Here is a 17743-nt window from a genome sequence, read left to right as displayed (position 1 = left end):
TGGGAACAGTCCAGTAGCCACAGAAAGTCTGGGGAAGGGGTGGTGGCTCCCCAGGTCAGAGAGACTGGCTAACTATGAAACACAAACTGACAGATAAAAACTTCAAAACTCTCGAATACTAAAACTATTTAGAGAGATCTAAATAGACTTTCACAGCTCAAGAAAAAAGCTGAAACATCAGAAACAGGAGATCCAACCCAGATCACGCAGTGGTGAGAAGGAACCGGAGAGGCAGTCAATCTGCCCTACCCTTTATCTCCTCAGTCGGAGGCGCAAGGTGAGCCAGGGTGCATGTGCAGAATAGTGGACACTGCTTTCAAAATTCTCCAGCTTCAGGCATACCCATTTCATACACACAGTGAAATGCACATCGGACTAGCATCTGCAGAGCAATTACTAGATCTGGACCATTTTGCTCCCTTACAGCCCACAGCATTTCCCTACAGACACATGAAGTTAAATCAGAGAGGTGATTGTCGCAGGCAGTGAAATTTGGAATTAATGTTCCAGATGAAGCAGAAGCAGAAGCAGCAGGTGGGCGGGGATCAGTATTATTCAGCTATTTCTCTCTCCTTTTTTTTGGTATACAACCCATATTTCCTTTCCCTCCCGTCCACTCCAGTTTTGTGCTGGAGTGAGAAGAGATTTTCATAGATGCACAGCCATGGACAATGTTATGTAAGGCTCTTTCTACATCTGTTTTATTAAAATAAATAGTATTTTTAAGATAGCTTTTCTTGCTGTAGGCTGGAAAATGGCAATCATTTCTCACTTGTTCAGCAGAAGCTATTGTGCCAAATTACCTAGCATTTTATAAGACATCTCCAGACATGCTGCCCCATCAATCAGGAAGACATTTATTGGGTGCCCCACTTGCAACAACTTAAGAAATTGTGGTACGGACACTGCAAGATTTACTGGGAGCTTTGCAGGGATTGAAGTGTTTGTCCTGACTTACGAAGGACAGAAGGTTTCCTATAGTCTGATGAAGTAGTTTAGAGATTACATGAATAAAATGACAGCCAGCTGATAACCTGTAACCCACTGGGGCCATGTCTTGTCTCTCTAAGGCCAGGCAAGATCAGGGTTTTATTTACAAATCTGCTGCCTAAATGGAATGCATCCTTAATGACACAGGGCTGGCTGGAAGATTGTCACCAAATTAATTCAGGCCTAAATCTTGGGCCTTGTTGCTTCCATGGCATAGAGCCTTGAGATGCTAAGTAACCTCCCTGGGTTCTGCAGTGCAGAAGCCAACACAGATCCGAAAGAGAAATATCCAGCACATTCAAGGCAGTCCTAAACACCTACATAGCCACCACCTCCACCCCTTCCTGGGGTGCATTGTTCATGACTACCTCATGCAGCAGCAGAAATTATGTCCAGGGAAGCTCTGAGCACATGCAGCCTTCCTGCAGGATAGTGATGCTTTCCCCCCTTCGAAGACTTAATGACTGGCTCACCTTCCCCACTTTCAGAAGTAGCATGATGGTGTCTGTGTACAAATGTGCTCTGGTGTCACGTGATTAAAGGCTAATAAACAGTACAGAAGCTGAAGAGCACTGCATTAGGGAAAGTGAAAATACGCTTACCTGAACAGGTCCAATGCTTTTGTTCCTGCCTCCTGGCATGCCATCTTCTCTGATTGCTGAAAGGAAAGAGCAAAACCCTGGTTAGGAATACCACTATTCTTTCACGTTCTATTACACAGAGAACACCTGGCCTGCAGGAAATTGCCTGTTGTCTACAGAGACATTGAATCTGAATTTTATTCTGTTAAATAAGGCAACTTATGTATATTTCCCCTGGGGGAAAGAAGAGGCTGCGTAGGATTCAGTGAGATTCCCACTTGCAATGGGAACCACAAAAATACTTACTTGGTTGACAGGGGCAATCAGAGATGTAAGCAATATTTATCTAGCCATTGCAGATTCTCGAGTGAAAGGTGCCGTAGAAATGCAAAGTACCATATCACCACCAATTGCCTGAAAACTCAAGAGATGGTAGAGGGAAAGCACAAGCACCCCGCTGCACCACTAATGAGAACTGGTTGAAGTGGCAATGTTCTCCACAGCAGGGTGTGTACCCCCTGCATTAGTACTTGGATGTATACGCCTACATGTTGTGCACAAAATCAATAGCAAACACCTCTCTGGATTAAACCAGGGCCCTGTCAGAGTGGTAGCTGATTCCCTCTAGTGGTGAGGCTGCAGACAGAGCGAAAGACAAGCCACTTCCATCCCTGCTATTGCACAGAGTCAGGTCTCCTCCAGGCACCACAGAGCATGGAAAGGATACACTTGACATACAAGTTGCCTGTATGTGAAGCAGTGACTTGAAATCCTGGCTGGCTGACTAGTTAAGCAGTTTTGTTCCAAAAGGAGGAGCCCTTTGAAAGGCTTCTAAAATAGTGAGGCTGCATTTCTTAAAGGCTCACAAACCATTTATAGAAAGTCTCAATTGTATTCAAATTAGAGCTAGTTCCACCTCTATTTGGCGTTTTCTCTGTTCTCCCACAACCCCTCTTTCTTCTATTACCAGGGAAATCCTGCATGGGAAAAAGACCATTGTGCCCAAGGATTTCAACTGCTCCTGCTGCTTATTCTTCCAGATGAAACCCCTCTCAAGTTTGTGAAATTGTGATCCAATAACTCCTTAATGCTGGCAAGGAGGTTCCAGGAATGCTCTGATTCTGGTAGGTACATTCTGGTTTACCACCAAATGTCACGTGAAGTCTTTAGGGAAAGCCTGAGACATGCTGTACGTACTGACATAGTATGATGTTACATATCTAGACAGAAAAGAGGCTCCCAGAGCCCATACAATGGTCTGAGTCTCCAGCAGAGGCGAAAAACAGACGAGATGTTTATCCACCTGTGTCTCTGTTAGCATGCAAATTAAGCACGGCAAGCTAACGTTCATTTACATACAAAGTCAGTGCAGAGATGTGAAATCAACAGAGAAACAGGGCACAGGGAAAAGCCACAGGTGGTTATCCTGTCTCTGAGGACAGACAGCAAACATTGGGGAATACAAGCAGAAGACAAAAAGGGCCATCTCCATATCCTGCATGTAGGAAGCAAATGGACAGTGTGTTTACATTCTTGAAAATGAAATCTGTCAGTCTTGATTGAAACCCTGTGAGGCACTTTGGGGGTGAGACAAACCCTTTTAGCTAGGAAGTTAGACTGTTAGTTAACTTTAGTCTCTAGAAAGCATGCCATGATTGTGTTTTATATGTAACCATATTTGTTTCCACTATTCATACTTACTATCACTTGAATCTTGACTTTTTGATAACAAACATTCTTGTTTTCACTCTAAACATATCTCAGTGCTGAGATCAAGGTGCTTATCCTGAGTCAACTCATACAAGCTGGTGCGTACACCATGGGCATAGTTTGGGGAGGTGGGAGGGACGCTGTCCCCCAAATAGCAAGCTTTAGGCAGGTATGAAATTTACCTACACATGAGCAGCCCTTTTGGCCTGATTGGTGCTTCCCCCCCAAATACAGAAGTCAAACTACACCTATGGCGTACACTGTTCTTTGGGGAAGCAGATCTGGAATTTCTGTGAGTGTTCAGTGGACAAGTCGCTGACTATTACAGGGAAATGCTTCAAAGGGACTCAGACTGGGGTGCACATATTGTACGGCAAAGTAAGAGCTGGCATACCCCAGAGGAGTGTGCTTGAGTGACTAACAGGTGGCTTGGTCAAGGAGCTGACAGCCAGTTAAGCATAAGCAAGACTCCCTCAGGCTGGAGGGAGAGGGGTAAACAAGATGACCCTTAGTCTTGAATATCTTAAGAATCGTCACATAGATCACAATCCCTTTCCTGGCCATCCACCGTAGACACAGCTGGATGTGGAAGATGACTCATCCCAGCTATGAAGCAGCCTCTTGCTGCTGTGGGGTACCCTCACTCTCCCTCTGCAGGGGCTGATGAATGATTTATGCAGCAGTGCACACTAAGGGGGCAGGAGTAAAAAAATAAAATAAAAGGACAAACTTCAGCCCCAGTAGGAATAATCTCAGTGACTCCCAGTGGCAAGTCACTGTTCCAGAGGTTCTCCAACATTTTCATTCTTCAGAGCACTTTGTAGATGCTATGCCGTCAAGGTGTGTTTACACTGCAGCTCAGAGTGGGCCCCGCAGCCAGGGCCGAGAGAGTCTCACTTGCGGGGCTTGAGCTAGCGAGCTAAGAACGATAGTGTGGAAGTTGAGGCTCAGCTTGAGCTGTCAAGCCGACCTGACTCCCAAGCCTTGAGAGGCCAACCTGCAGCCTGAACCACAAGGCAAGGGAGAAGCTACCACAGCCAAAGCTGTACAGAGAAAATGGCATCACCTCTGGTCTGGCAGCCTGATAAGGAGACAGCTGCAGCATTCTTCATTAGGCTCAGCAGAGAGAAGATTCCCCATAAAACAAGGCTGAGTTAATGAAATACAGAATGCCTGAAGGATGCCTGGGGGTCTGTGTTTTACTGCATGCTGTGTCACTCCAGCACTGCCCACTTCCCAGCTGAATTGGTTTGACAAGCTGCTAGCCATCCTTCAAAATAGGCATGTGGACCCAGAAGAACAACTACAGTCTCCAAATAGCAAACACCCGCTACAACCTCCTGTACTCTTGAGCCTACTCTGTCTACCTGCAGCACTGAACTGTAACGGTTATCCTGAGCTGGATCTTCTCTTCAGTTTGTTTGCTTATCTGGTTTTCATAGCAAAGGTAATCCAGATCAGGGCTCCAGCTGATGCAAGCACCACACTACTTGGTATTCCTTTAGGACACTGGTGATTTTTTTTTTCAGCACTTTGAGGCTGGGTAAAATACCACTGTATATATTTTCTTCTGCCAGGCCAACACTGTGCAGTCACCATTTTTGGAGAGGATGCACAGGAGTCTGTTGTACTTTAAGCAGAGAAAATCTTAAACTGAGTTCTTCATTCAAATTTTGTTTGCTTCACCTGGAACGCACTCTGTGGTCTCGTTCAGCCTTCTTTTACAGTTGTTGAGAAGCACTAAAATTCAAACGTTAAGTCATCTCTACGATTACAGGACTATTCCTCGGCTGCAGCCATTTCAGCCTCAGATCTTGAAATGGTTATCCATGTTTGTGTCACCTCACAGCTAGATAATTATGGAACTTTGGTGGCTGCTCTGTCTGACAGAGTGCTGCATAAATTTCAGCTAGTGCAGAACCTGACTGCCAGATTTACGTGATCTAAATATATTTCATTCACTTTCAAACCTTTGCATTTGTTCTTGGTTTAAACAAGAGACATTTTAACTTAGAAGAGCTGCTGAATCAAGCCCCTGTGATACTTTGTACTTACCATTACTACTTTATTCAGAGATCTGCAGAGATGCTGCACATCTGGAAGCAGCAGTCCTTTTTGCTGTTTGGCACCCCTATTTTGGACTCCCCCTTTCCTTATGCAATAGTAATTACAAGGTGCTTTGCCTGCCTCAAAGGGTTTTTTTTATCATGGTTGGAAACATCATTTATTTAGTATGCTTTGAAGTGGGATTTTTAATAGAATTTGTTGTTACTCCTTGTGAAGTGCTAGCAGTTCTGTAACTAGCCTATGCCTGTAGAAGTGGTGTTTGGTGATGGTTCACATGTTGGGAACAGTTCTGTTAACCTGTGTAACATTTCTTTCATGACTTACATGCTAGGAAATGCATGGTAAAGAACGAGCTGCTCTCCAAGCATTCTTGCACTGCCTGTCTTGGTTACGAGGCACTGTCAAAGGCTCTTCAGGAGAGAAAGGGCAAGTTATAAGCTGAACTCATAAGAACAGCCATACTCGGTCAGACCAAAGGCCCCTCCAGCCTGGTATTCTGTCTGCCAACATTGGCCAATGCGAGGTGTCCCAGAGGGAGTGAACCTAACAGGCAACGATCAAGTGAACGCCAAGAGGCCTGCCGACCCTACAAAAATATACATTTAAACATGGTTGTGAAGTATATTTGTGGTCCAATCACGCTATAACTTCTTTTCTGGCCATTATGGAATTATGCTTTAACCTTGGTATCTACCAGGGTAAAAAGATGAGCAACTTTCCTGTCCACCCAACAGCCATATAACAACACAGCTGAGCCACAATTATCTTTGAACATGGTGATTTGATAAGTTACACAGGTCTTGTTTGAAATACCTTCCTCCCAAGTTTAATTAAATTTATTTTTTTAAACACACAACTGAAAAGCCATCCAGCCTGGAGTGTCGTAAACAGCTATAAATAATGTTGTTACCAGTTACCCTCTTTTTACCATTCTAAGAGAACATCTGGTTTTCATCTGCAGAAAAAGCCCTGACTATTTGACTTTGCTCTTCAAGGAGATTAATTAATGGAGTTTCCCAGGAGAAGGAAGGAAAGAAAGGAAAACTAGTGTGTATTTCAATGTGGTATGCCCGAGCAGTAACCAGGAGATGTCACTGTTTCCTTCCGAATGAACAGCAGCTAACGCCTTCAAATATTGAGACTTACCATTTAGAATAAAACCCTGAAGGACATCCATCAGTATCTTTGTGCAGATCACAAATGAAGGCAACTACGCCCACATAATGCCACAACTGGAAAACCTTCTGTGTAACTAACTCTGCCCATAATCTAATAAGTGGAAAAAGTATCTAAATAGAAAGGCCTATTACAAGGATGACAGTTATAAGGCTGGAGGGGGGGGGGGGATTCCATAATTAAAATGGAGAAAGGAAAAAAAAATTGAGAGAATGGAATAAGTACATGCAACAACACAGAAAGCCACATGGGCCATGATCAAAGTGCTTCGAATTCTAACTCTCTCTGAAGACCTTTACTACAGGTCATACTTTGTAAAGATTGTTTTTAGATGCTTTCTGAACCAGAAACACCACACATGAATTCTTGTAATAAAAAATATTTTCAAATATAGAATCCTTGGAACATAAATGATAAGTTTACATTAGATAACTTATAACATAGGCAAATGCTCCCAGTCTTTGTAACCTCCAGTGGATAACACGGGACACTCAATAGCCCAGTTACACCTTGGGTGTCTCCGTATGTACAAAGGCAGATTAAAGGTTTTCTGCAGTTTACCAGAGCCCACTGAAAACTGGGATTCCATCGCCCATTGCAGGGCAGAGACTTGGAATGAAGTGGGAGCTAAAAGGAATGAGGCCTGCATCACTTCACAGTAATCCCCCATCAGCCGCTCTAGGAGCAATGGAGGTTTAAACTTTTGAGGGTCGGTATTTAAAGAACAGATTCCTGTATAGTTTTGATGATGTCTTTGGGCTTGTCTACATCACAAAGTTGCAGCGCTGGTGAGGGGGTTACAGCGCTGCAACTTAGGAGGTGTACACATCTGCAGGGCATCACCAGCGCTGCAACTCCCTGTTTGCAGCCCTGGCCGTACTCCCGTTTTGTCTCGGGTGTAGAGGATCCAGCGCTGGTGATCCAGCGCTGGTAATCAAGTATAGTCACTTACCAGCGCTTTTCTTGACCTCCGTGGAATAAGCAGGTATCCCAGCATACCTGAGGAAGCCTCTTTGGTAATCAAGCAGGTCTCCTTCCCCGCGGTTTGCTCCGGTGTTCTCCGAATCCCCCCCCAAGCGGGTCTCCTTCCCAGCGGTTTGCAGGGGGGTTCGGGGAACGGGAGAGCAAACCGCGGGGAAGGAGACCTGCTTGCTCAGGGGTTCGGGGAACACTGGAGCAAACCGGGGAAGGAGACCTGCTTTCCTGCGGTTTGCTCTCGCGTTCCCCGAACCCCCCTTGAAGCCGCCCAACAGCGCTGCAGTGTGGCCACATCTAACACCACTTGCAGCGCTGGTTGCTGTAAGTGTGGCCACTCTGCAGCGCTGGCCCTATACAGCTGTAGTAATACAGCTGTAACAACCAGCGCTGCAAAATTGTAGATGTAGACATACCCTTTGACAACTGCTAGGTGAAGGTAGTGCATTTCTGGTGTGCCAACGGCCTCTCATTGATAGACTCAGCATTGTAACATCTATGAGAAGGTAGGAGGCAAAGCACACCAACCAGAAGAGTGAACTGACCATTTCTCCAACCCTGTGGAGTTTTGATTACTCAGAAAATAACATTCTCCAAGTTTAAATTTAGCCAGGACTAACCCTTGTTCCTACTGAGCAAAATGCCCTTGGATCTTTTATGAGCACAAATTGTCAGGGCATCATGTTTTTCCATCTCATCTCGAACACCATTTATTGTAATAGGGGTTTCACTATAAAACAGTATTTGTGGAGCTCTGGGTTTAGTGACTGTATAACATGTTCTGTAAGAACATCTAAGAATGAATTTGCTGAGTGGCTTTCAGATTGGTGATAACAGTCTTAGGAGAACTGATAGCTGGGTTTAAAAGAAATGACATTTCTGCTTCTGAATCCAGGAAGCAGCCTTTCCCACAATGACTACTCACTTGCCTTCTGAGGCCTAATACCCTCTATGCATATCAAAGCAGCGAGCCTGAACAATCACTATATTACAGCTTCACCCAGTTCTACTCAATTTCCTGTTTGTTGTTGCTAAACTAAAAAAAACCAAACTGCTTTTAAAATTTAGGAGGCCACATTCCCAAGATTTAAATGGTCAAAATGTTGATGTGTCACTGAACACAAATGCATACTAGGAAGGTTAGTTTTTAAAAATCAGTTCTTTATTCCAGGAAAGAGTAAAAACAATCCTTTTCAAGTTAAAATAGGGATTTGATGGGCTAATTAACCACATCAAAAAACTTCTTTACAAGAGCACTTTTCTACTTAAATTAAAAACGAGCATCATATGTGCCCTAGATTACAAAAACCCTGCATGGCTCAGTTACCACACACCAGTCATCCCATGAGCAAAATGCCAGCCATATTATCTGATGCTGCATGGCATTTTAGAACAGTTGCTTCAGTCAGTGTTCAGCTGAAAGGAAATATAACCAAATTTACTTTAGGTCTTTTCATAGACAATGTCTGAAGTGAATATTCCATTATAAAACTGTTGCCCATGACTCCTCTCCCTCCACTGATTCCGTCAGTTTCTGGACTGATACAAATGCAGTGAGCTACCACACGAGCTAAAACAAATGGATTTTTTCCTTGGCAGTAGAGGGGCAAGCACATCAGACTAAATAAGAAGCTAATGCGACAGATTTTCAAACTGATCAGTGTATTCCACACTTCATCTACATGAGAAGATTACATTACAGAACTCCCCAAATTGAAAGTGCAGAGCTCCTACTCTGCATCACCCTTCTTGAAGCTATACCTGGCAGAAAAGAGGCAGACTATTCAGGAACTATTACGATACAAGAGAGCCACTTCATGAAGAAAGTTTTAAGTGTAAAATGGCAAATTCTTAGGGGATGATTAAGGAAAGGTCTAACTGTGGCTTGTGATTAAAGAGTCAGGCACTCCTGATGTCCGTAAAATCTTTTACTGTCCCTAACTTTCAAGGCCTTTCTGTAGTCTAGGGATTTTTTAAATTGCTATTTAAAGCTGTTTCAGGGAGGAGTAATCCAACAAATGGTAACTATAGTAAAAGTCCATTCCCCTGCCCTTTCCAAAAACATTTGTCCTTGCTAGAACGTCATGTTTGGTTACGTTTTAAAAATCAATCTTAGCAAAAGTCACTTTTCTAATTCTAGTAATGGAGGCACAAACACTGGTTTCCTTAGCATGGCACAAACGAGCTGGCATGTATTTCAAAAGTGAAAGACAACATGCAAGGAAGGTGCTGCACTGTTACCCTCATTGAGCTGATCACGGTGAACAATTCTAATTCCCATTTTTAAAATGGTGTCAGCTGTCAATTTCCCCCCGCTCATTGCAACTCCACAGTGTTTTGACAGAACTGTTTTGGAGCCAGCACACATAGGCCTTGTCTACACTAGCCTCTCTTCCCTAAAGTTGAAGGCAGGAGATGAATACTGTATTCCCACAGAAAACATAAAAGACATTTAAAGCAGAGCTCTGCAAATCCCTAGATATCCACAGACCACTTTTGCGGATAGTAGATCAGATGCCGATACAAACACAAATGGCTCTACTCACCAGTGGTGCCTGGCCTGTGGTGCCCGGCTTGGGCAGCCGGGGGAGCGGGGGGCATAGCACGCTCAGGGCTAACAGCCAGTGGCACCCACTTGCTGTGCCACTTCCTGTCCAGCAGCTTGGGCCCCTTGGGCAGCGCCAGAGCCCCCACCATAACATGGCTCAGCAGCACTGGCTGCGCTCCCAGTCCTGGGTCCGGCCTGCCGGCTCTTGGGCAGCAGGGCCCGTCCCTGGCCACGGGTATTGGAGTGGGCAGGGATCCGGCTCCTTACCCCTCCACCCCACTGTGATGCAACACATAGTGCGGCTGCTATGTGCCATTGCTCGTGAGCCCCTAGGAGCAGCATGCGATGCGACACTCCTTCCCTCTGCCCCCACCACACCTTCTCCTTGAGATTCTGCCCCTTACCCCCAGTCCCCGCTCCCCCCCCTCGCTCCTTCTCCCCACCCCCAGCCCTTGTGAGATGGCTTGCTGCTGTGGATACAGGTAAAAGACAGCTAGCAGATTGCGTGTCAGATCGCGGGTTGACCCTGGAGGACGTGGATTGGGTGCGGATCCTATGCAGGGCTCTACATTTAAGTAGGGAGGAAATTCAGTACCTGAGCTGGATTAACCCTCTCTACCTGTATAACACAAAAGCACGCTGATATTTGCCTTTTCTGTTAACAGGCAATCACAAGTTTGTCACCCTTTGAGTGGTCAAATAAGATAATACTCTCTCAAAAATGTACCTCGAAAATGAGAAGGTTTGAAAACTTTCACCCCAGAAAAGTAATTTGGAGAATATGATAAACTCCTGAAAACTGGGAGTTAAAATGAAGGTGCCTCCTCAATTAGACACCAGTGTGTAGTGTCACTAGCAATGACAAAATGATACATCAGTGTCAAGGCAGGTCAGTTGAGTAGTTTGACAGGTACTGTCCACATCCAGCACAGATTCCCAGACCACAGCAAACACTGTTAGTAAACTGAACCAATACTGTCTTTTGCACCAAACCAAAATAATGAGTGAAGGGGACATCCAGTCCCCCATGGGAGCACAGAGATATTCTTGTTAGTTTTTAACTGACTGTTTAAAGAAAACCAAAATGTTATGTTTTGAAGGTACCAAAAACTCAAACAAAAGAAGAAATCTTTCTACCCTCTCACAGAAAGAGGTGGCTTCTGTCACACAGAGGAACTGGCTGCAATGTTCTGCCCTGTGTGCACACTAAACAATTAAAGAAACTTAATTCTCTTTACCTTTCCTATTCATTCCCATCTGGAGGCACTTGAGCAGCCTGCAATACTGGCATCTGTTTCGCTGTTTGCGTGACATGACACAGTTCTTGTCTCGACTGCATCTGTAAACCCGCTTGTTGCAAATGCTCCTTTTGAAAAACCCTTTGCAGCCTTCACAGGAGATGATACCATAGTGCAGACCTGTAGCTCTGTCTCCACAGATAAGGCAGGTTCGCTGATCAACCCGGTCATCTGGAAGAAAAACAACACTTTGTAGTCAGAAAATGGCATGCCTGAAAAAATAAATGATCTGAAACCTTCCTTATTCAGTGAGATATGCGTGTCTCCACCCTCACACCCCCACCCCATGCCTACAACAATGAAAATTATATCACTGTACACCCACAAAGCAGAGCTTTGTGAAGCTCCTGGCATACAGACACACAGCATACTCCTGACAGCACCAAGGCAACCATTAGCACCAGTGAGAGGCTACAGAATATGGCTGAAGTATGCATGGGAAAGACATCCCAGTTCAATTTCAGAAATGGCCTAATTTCAAATTAAATATTAAAGAAGATTTTAGCATAAGTGTGTTGACACTGAAGACATTTAACAAGAAAGGATGAGCATCTAATGGTTTGAAATCCAAGCAGCAGATTGTCCTTGGGTAGCCACAGCATTATTCTGTAACATTATTGCCCCTAAGGAAGGTGTGGCTAGATTAGAGATATAAAACATGGTGTCTCCTGTAAGGAACTGACAGTCTTCCACTGCAGACTTCAGCATCACACAAGGATCTGAGAAGGGAGTGCCAAACCTGCTCCTTGAAAAAAAATCAAATCAAACAAACAAAACCACACTACAAGAGAGAAATAGGGCAGAGAGAGACAGTACTTGCTCTTTTGCACTCCCCCTTCCATGTACCACTTACAGACACTTGGATATTTCCCCTAACCCTGCCATCTGCTACCCACTAATAAATAAATGACCTAAAAAGTGGCCAAGCGAGACTGCATCACATTTACATCAGACTCCAGCACCATGATAATACCATAGCAGAGAGATGCTGGCCTCCTTCCCAAGTAACGCAAAGGAAGGAGTTGAAATAAGTAGCGAAGGTTTCTTAACTGCACTAATAATATCCCCACTCAGACCACAATAATCCAAGAGCTAGGCTTCTGAACAGTTTCAGTTTCCAAGGGGCAACAGAATAACAGATTACGAGAAGTGATTCATTATCAGCTAATACTGGGGCTTCTCCTTCCACTCCCAGGCCTGAAATCTTCAGTAATATGTTAAATCTAGACTTTCCAGGAATCCCATTTGCAACCATAACAAACAAATATAGCATTTCATTTTAATTTAAATTTTAGAATTCAGAGGAGATCAAGAGCAGTAATTCTAATGGTGGTGAGGAGGAAGTAATACAGAGCAAAGTCTAAGATGCCTTAAAAAGAAACCCCACAGAAGTGCTCCATTGGCCCAGTAAGTTAATTTAACAAAAAAATTATACAAACATTAGGGAACTGTTGGCACCTTACTGAAACTTTGTGTTTTTTTGGTTGGCCCTCTCCCAGCACCAAAAGAAAGGGAAAGGGCCAATAAGATAAAGACCTTGAGTCTAACAATCCCCAGGGCCAATGGGGAAAGGCCAACAAGGCAGACAGGTCAATGAGGGAGTCTGGAGCATGGGGTCCCGTCCTTCAGGTGAGCTGGAACTGCCTGGCCAGAAGGGCTGAGCTAAGGAGAGAGCAGAGCCAGCGAGAACCAGAGGAGCAGTCCAGGGAGCTGAGCCGGAGCAGTCTAGAGCCAGATGCAGTGAGCAGCTGGGAAGCACAAGGGGGACCCTGGCTGAGGGCCCAGTGCCAGGAGAAGCCAAGAGGTCTTGCAGGCCAGACCTGGAGAGGGATCAGAACCAGGGCACTACCAAATTCACAGTCCATTTCGATGTATTTCGTGGTCATAGGAATTTTAAAATGCTAAATTTCATGATGTCACCTATTTAAATCTGAAATTTCAGTGCTGTAATTGTAGAGGTCCTGACCCAAAAAGGAGTTGGGGGGGTCGCAAGGTTTTTGTAGGAGGGGGTGTGATACTGCTACCCTTACTTCTGTGCTGCTGCTGGCAGTGGCGCTGCCTTCAGAGCTGGGCAGCTGGAGAGCGGTGGCCGCTGGTCAGGAGTCCAGCTCTGAGCAGAGCTGCGCCCGGCAGCAGCACAGAAATAAGGGTGGTGTGGTCTGGTATTGCCACTGCCTGCAGAGCTGGGCCCGTCACTCTCCCGCTGCCCAGCACTGAAGGCAGAAGCACAGAAGTAAGAATGGCCTGGTATGATATTAACACCTTTACTTCTGCACTGCTGCTGGAGGGTACTACCTTCAGAGCTGGGCACTCGGCCAACAGCCGCGGCTCTTCAGCCACCCAACTCTGAAGTCAGTGCAGAAGTAAGGGTGGCAATACCGTGACCCTCCTAAAATAACCTTTTAACCCCCCTGCAACTCCCTTTTGGGTCAGGACCCCCAAATTAAGAAATGCTGGTCTCCCTCCATGAAATCTGTATTGTATAAGGAAACGCACACAAGACCAGATTTCAGGAGGGGAGACCAGATTTCAGCCCGTGATGTGGTTTTCATGGTCATGAATTTGGAAGGGCCTTAAACATAACCCCAACGGATGAGCTGAGGCTGGGGAGAAGGGCCCTCCCACCTAGAAGCTGAGGGTGCGTGGCCACTGCCAGAGCAAGTGTTTGACCTGCAGCATCCCTGCAGACAGAGCCATCCCTTGGATACAGTGAATTGGGGCGACTGCCCCAGGCCCCATGCTTTGGGGAGCCCTGCGGGTGGGGAGGTGAGGCAGGAGGGCAAATGGGGTAGGGAGATGAATGGCATGTAGGTGGGCAGGGGGGGCAAGGAGCCCCCCTACCAGCACCTCCCACTCCCCCAGCAGATCCCACTGATCAGCACCTCCCCCTCCCTCCCAGCGTCTACCACCTGCTGCAGATCAGCTGTTACACAGTGTCAGGAAGTGCTGGAGGTGAGGAGCCAGAGCGCAGCTCGCAGCTTGCTTGAGGGAGCAGGTGGAACTGGGAAGGGAAGCGGCAGGGCGGTGTGGGGCTTTGGGGAGAGGGGTAGAGTGAGGGCGGGGCCTGGGCGGAGCCAAGGGGAGCACCCCCAGGCAGATGGGTCCTGAGTTTCTAATGTCTTGGGCCCCGCATCACCCTAGGGATGGTCCTGCCTGCAGCACATGTGAGGAACAGACTGTGAACTTCCTCTATGCTCCAGACAGGTCTGGTTTTGGTTTCCCCATGCGCGCAGAGTGGGATTACTGGTTTCCTTTAACCTTACCCTTTTTTCCTTATTTTTTTAATTGATTGCTGTTTAATAAATTGTATTGCCTTTGAACTATATGCAATGATCAGTGGATGAGGGAAGCGTCTAGAGCGGAGAGAGTACCCTGGAGTGGGGACATCCTAGCCCATCCCAGGGCCACCCAGAGGATTCAGGGGGCTTGGGGCAAAGCAATTCCGTAAAAAAAAGTTGCAATACTATAGAATACTATATTCTCGTGGGGGCCTCTGCAGGGCCTGGGGCAAATTGCCCCACTTGCCCCCCACCCCCCCGGGCAGTCCTGCCCTGTCCTAGGTAACCACAACAAGATTAGGTGTCGAGCCCCCCAGGAATCCTGGGCCCAGCCTTGTCAGGATTACAAGGACACTGCCACATAGGAGAGTGGGAGGGGAATCCTCAAGGTCAGGCAGGCAGGCCTCTGGGTCAAGGGAGTGGGAGCGAGGACTCCGATCCTTTTGCTAACCAATTCCACCAGAGTAGCGTATAAGCCAGGAAAGTTCCCCACAATAGCAGGACAATTCCCCCACTTACACAAGGGCTCGTCAAATAAATTGCAGTTTGGATTCTGGAAAGTGATTATTTTACATTGCAATAACTGTCTTCCATTATAATACCCTAATCATGTTACAAAAATGTAATTTTTCTTTATTCCACATGCAACATTACAGCAGAATTTACATCACCATACTTCAATGTCAAAATGAGAGACTTCATGGCTTCCCGTGATCCCATTTCATGTGTTTCTTTTAACTGTAGTTAATAAAGAACAGAGCTGAGATCAAAGGCTTGAGTGACACATTTTCTTACTAATGTGGTCCATGGATATCGTATTACCTCCAAGATCCATATTTTATTTTCAATTTTATCTTAGTTTTCATTTAAACATTCTGCTCAATATCGGATATTAACAGTAAATATGTGCCATATATTAGGAAAATGCCAATACCTGTCCAAAGCTTAGAGGAAAACACAAGTTTATAAGAGATTAATTCTCACAATGATGGATTTCAGAGGATTCCAGATTCTCAGGCAGACTGGAGGCACGACACTGGGGAGCATTAGCACATCAATTTAAATACTATGCTGTGTCTTACTCCTCCTACAGATTGCTTCTCCTCTCTGAGGTACTGTGCTAGCAGCACTGCCAGGGCCACAGCACTACCTCCTTAGTTCAACGTTCGTGTGAGAGGAGAGGATAGCACTCAACTCGGGGCAGAGGGGAAAAGCGATACAGCACAAACTGAGTACAAACAGCAGCACTACTGTGCACAGGGCAACCGGCATATGCAGAACCGTGCCTGGGGTGGAGTGGATAGCTTGGCAGGCATGACAGACTTGCTTCGGTGCTCAGGTTTCCATATGGCAGAAATAAATCCATGTGAATGAGTTGGAGGTGGCTGGCAGAAGCCAAATTGGACTTTCACATGGAAAGCTTTGCTCTAAGTCAACGGACATGATCCGAGAGCAAAAGCAGAGAGAATTTGGCCAACAGATACACATTGATCTCTGCTATATAAAGACGAATGGTATAGCTTGTGTTTTGTTCAGGCAGGTATGAGACACCAGAAAGATGGGATGTCTCTCTGTTTTACCCCAGGAGTATCAGCAAAAGCTTTACTGTGCAACTGACACACAAGAATCCAAATCAACATTACTATACAAATGATAAGGTTAAGACACAAAGAAAAAAATCCAGCCAATTCCCTTTACAAATCTTAATGAGAGGCTTTTGGATGAAAAAATGTAAATTGTACTATTCCCAGCAATAGGAGCTGTCGTATTAAATTTGGTATCTTAAGACAATAATGTTCCCACTGAGACAGAATAGGGCTGATGCATGGCTCAGGAAGGATTGCAGTGGGCATGTAGTAATTTTCATAGACAGAGATGTCAAACTGAAAGAAAAATAAAGTAAATGATGGCTAAAGCAACTGACTGTTAACCTAGATGTATTCTCATTATCTTGTATCTACACAGTTAGACCTAAATCTTGCTTCACATTAGAAGTCAGTTGTGCTTAAAATAATTCTATCAACTTATATGTAAAGCCTTTTTCTGCAGAAGGTCCCTACCATGGCCAAATAAGCTTTAACTCTTGTCATCCCACGCAAATCACATACACAACATATTTTTAACCATTACAATGTTTTGTTAAACACAAACTGAATGTAAAAAATAGATGTTATTCAAGTATGTTCAGAGAGAAAGTACAGAGTTGACCTGAGTATGTTTGCACTGTTACCATTTTCAAATTATAATTTAATCACATCAACCTTCAGTCTGAGCAAGTGTAAAATATTCAGAGAAAATCTTTTTAACTGAATTATAGAGAAATATAAGTTTCCTGTAGGTAGGAGCCTTTTCACATAACAAGCCCCCATCTCTTCGATTGTGTTGCTAAGACCCTGAAATTAATGACTCAAATGGGGGTGGCCCAACTGGAATTGGAAACAGGTGCAAGTGAAATCTGTTTTCTAAATAGCGTTTACAGTGAATAAAGAAATATGATTTGCCATTTCATTGTACATAACAGCAAACAAGTATGTTTCGTGACCACACTTCCAGTTCAAGAAGAGCAGCTCCACGAATGAAAAGTAACAAGACACACACACACACTTTCTGAATCAGGCATGTCCTATCATGACTAGGTGCACTTTAAAATGTTTCCCACCAGGAACATACTGTAACTCAGCCTGGGTTTAGTTCCTTCAATTTCTTCTTGATAATCAGCTTAACACTGTGCACAGGAGACCAGGCATCTAAGCTCACTTATACACAGATTCTATCAGCATCCAAAGCAATTGCCCATTATATTTTTGATCCTCGTAAGGTGGATACTGCCAGCACTTCCTGAGCCAAATGCTATCACTAAGGAACAGAGGCCAGACAGACATTTCATTTTCCTTTTTTATAAAAAGTCCCAGCAGTGTCTATTCGTTCTCTTGCTGCTGCTTCGTTAAAATAACTTCAGTCCCAAAGTCTTTCTGCTTTCCTTGAAGTGTTTACATATTACAAGAGTATCTTTGCCCATAAACCCCCTACTTAATTTTAATAAGTGAATGGAAAAACAAATGTAAGATGGATGTTTGTCCTGTTTTTTGAACTACTTACATTTCTGGGTGTCCGACTGAG

General features: G+C 44.9%; 1 protein-coding gene across 9 annotated transcripts in view; it reads right to left on the bottom strand.

Annotated features, from left to right (window-relative positions):
• NR6A1 (nuclear receptor subfamily 6 group A member 1) overlaps positions 1–17743 on the bottom strand; it is a 418534-nt gene that overhangs the window by 246084 nt on the left and 154707 nt on the right. For all 9 annotated transcript variants that reach the window (XR_007769973.1, XM_050926256.1, XM_050926257.1 and 6 more), the window contains 2 exons: positions 11286–11516; positions 1593–1648 (listed from right to left, as the gene is read on the bottom strand). Coding sequence is in view for 8 of the 9 variants with exons in the window: in XM_050926256.1 (XP_050782213.1) it covers positions 1593–1648; positions 11286–11516 (287 nt within the window). In the remaining variant the exon portion in view is untranslated. The remainder of the gene's footprint in view (positions 1–1592; positions 1649–11285; positions 11517–17743) is intronic.

The sequence above is a fragment of the Gopherus flavomarginatus genome, chromosome 17 (assembly GCF_025201925.1).
Source record: "Gopherus flavomarginatus isolate rGopFla2 chromosome 17, rGopFla2.mat.asm, whole genome shotgun sequence".
In the NCBI taxonomy this organism is placed as follows: domain Eukaryota; kingdom Metazoa; phylum Chordata; order Testudines; family Testudinidae; genus Gopherus; species Gopherus flavomarginatus.
This window is presented reverse-complemented; position numbering and strand designations above follow the sequence as displayed.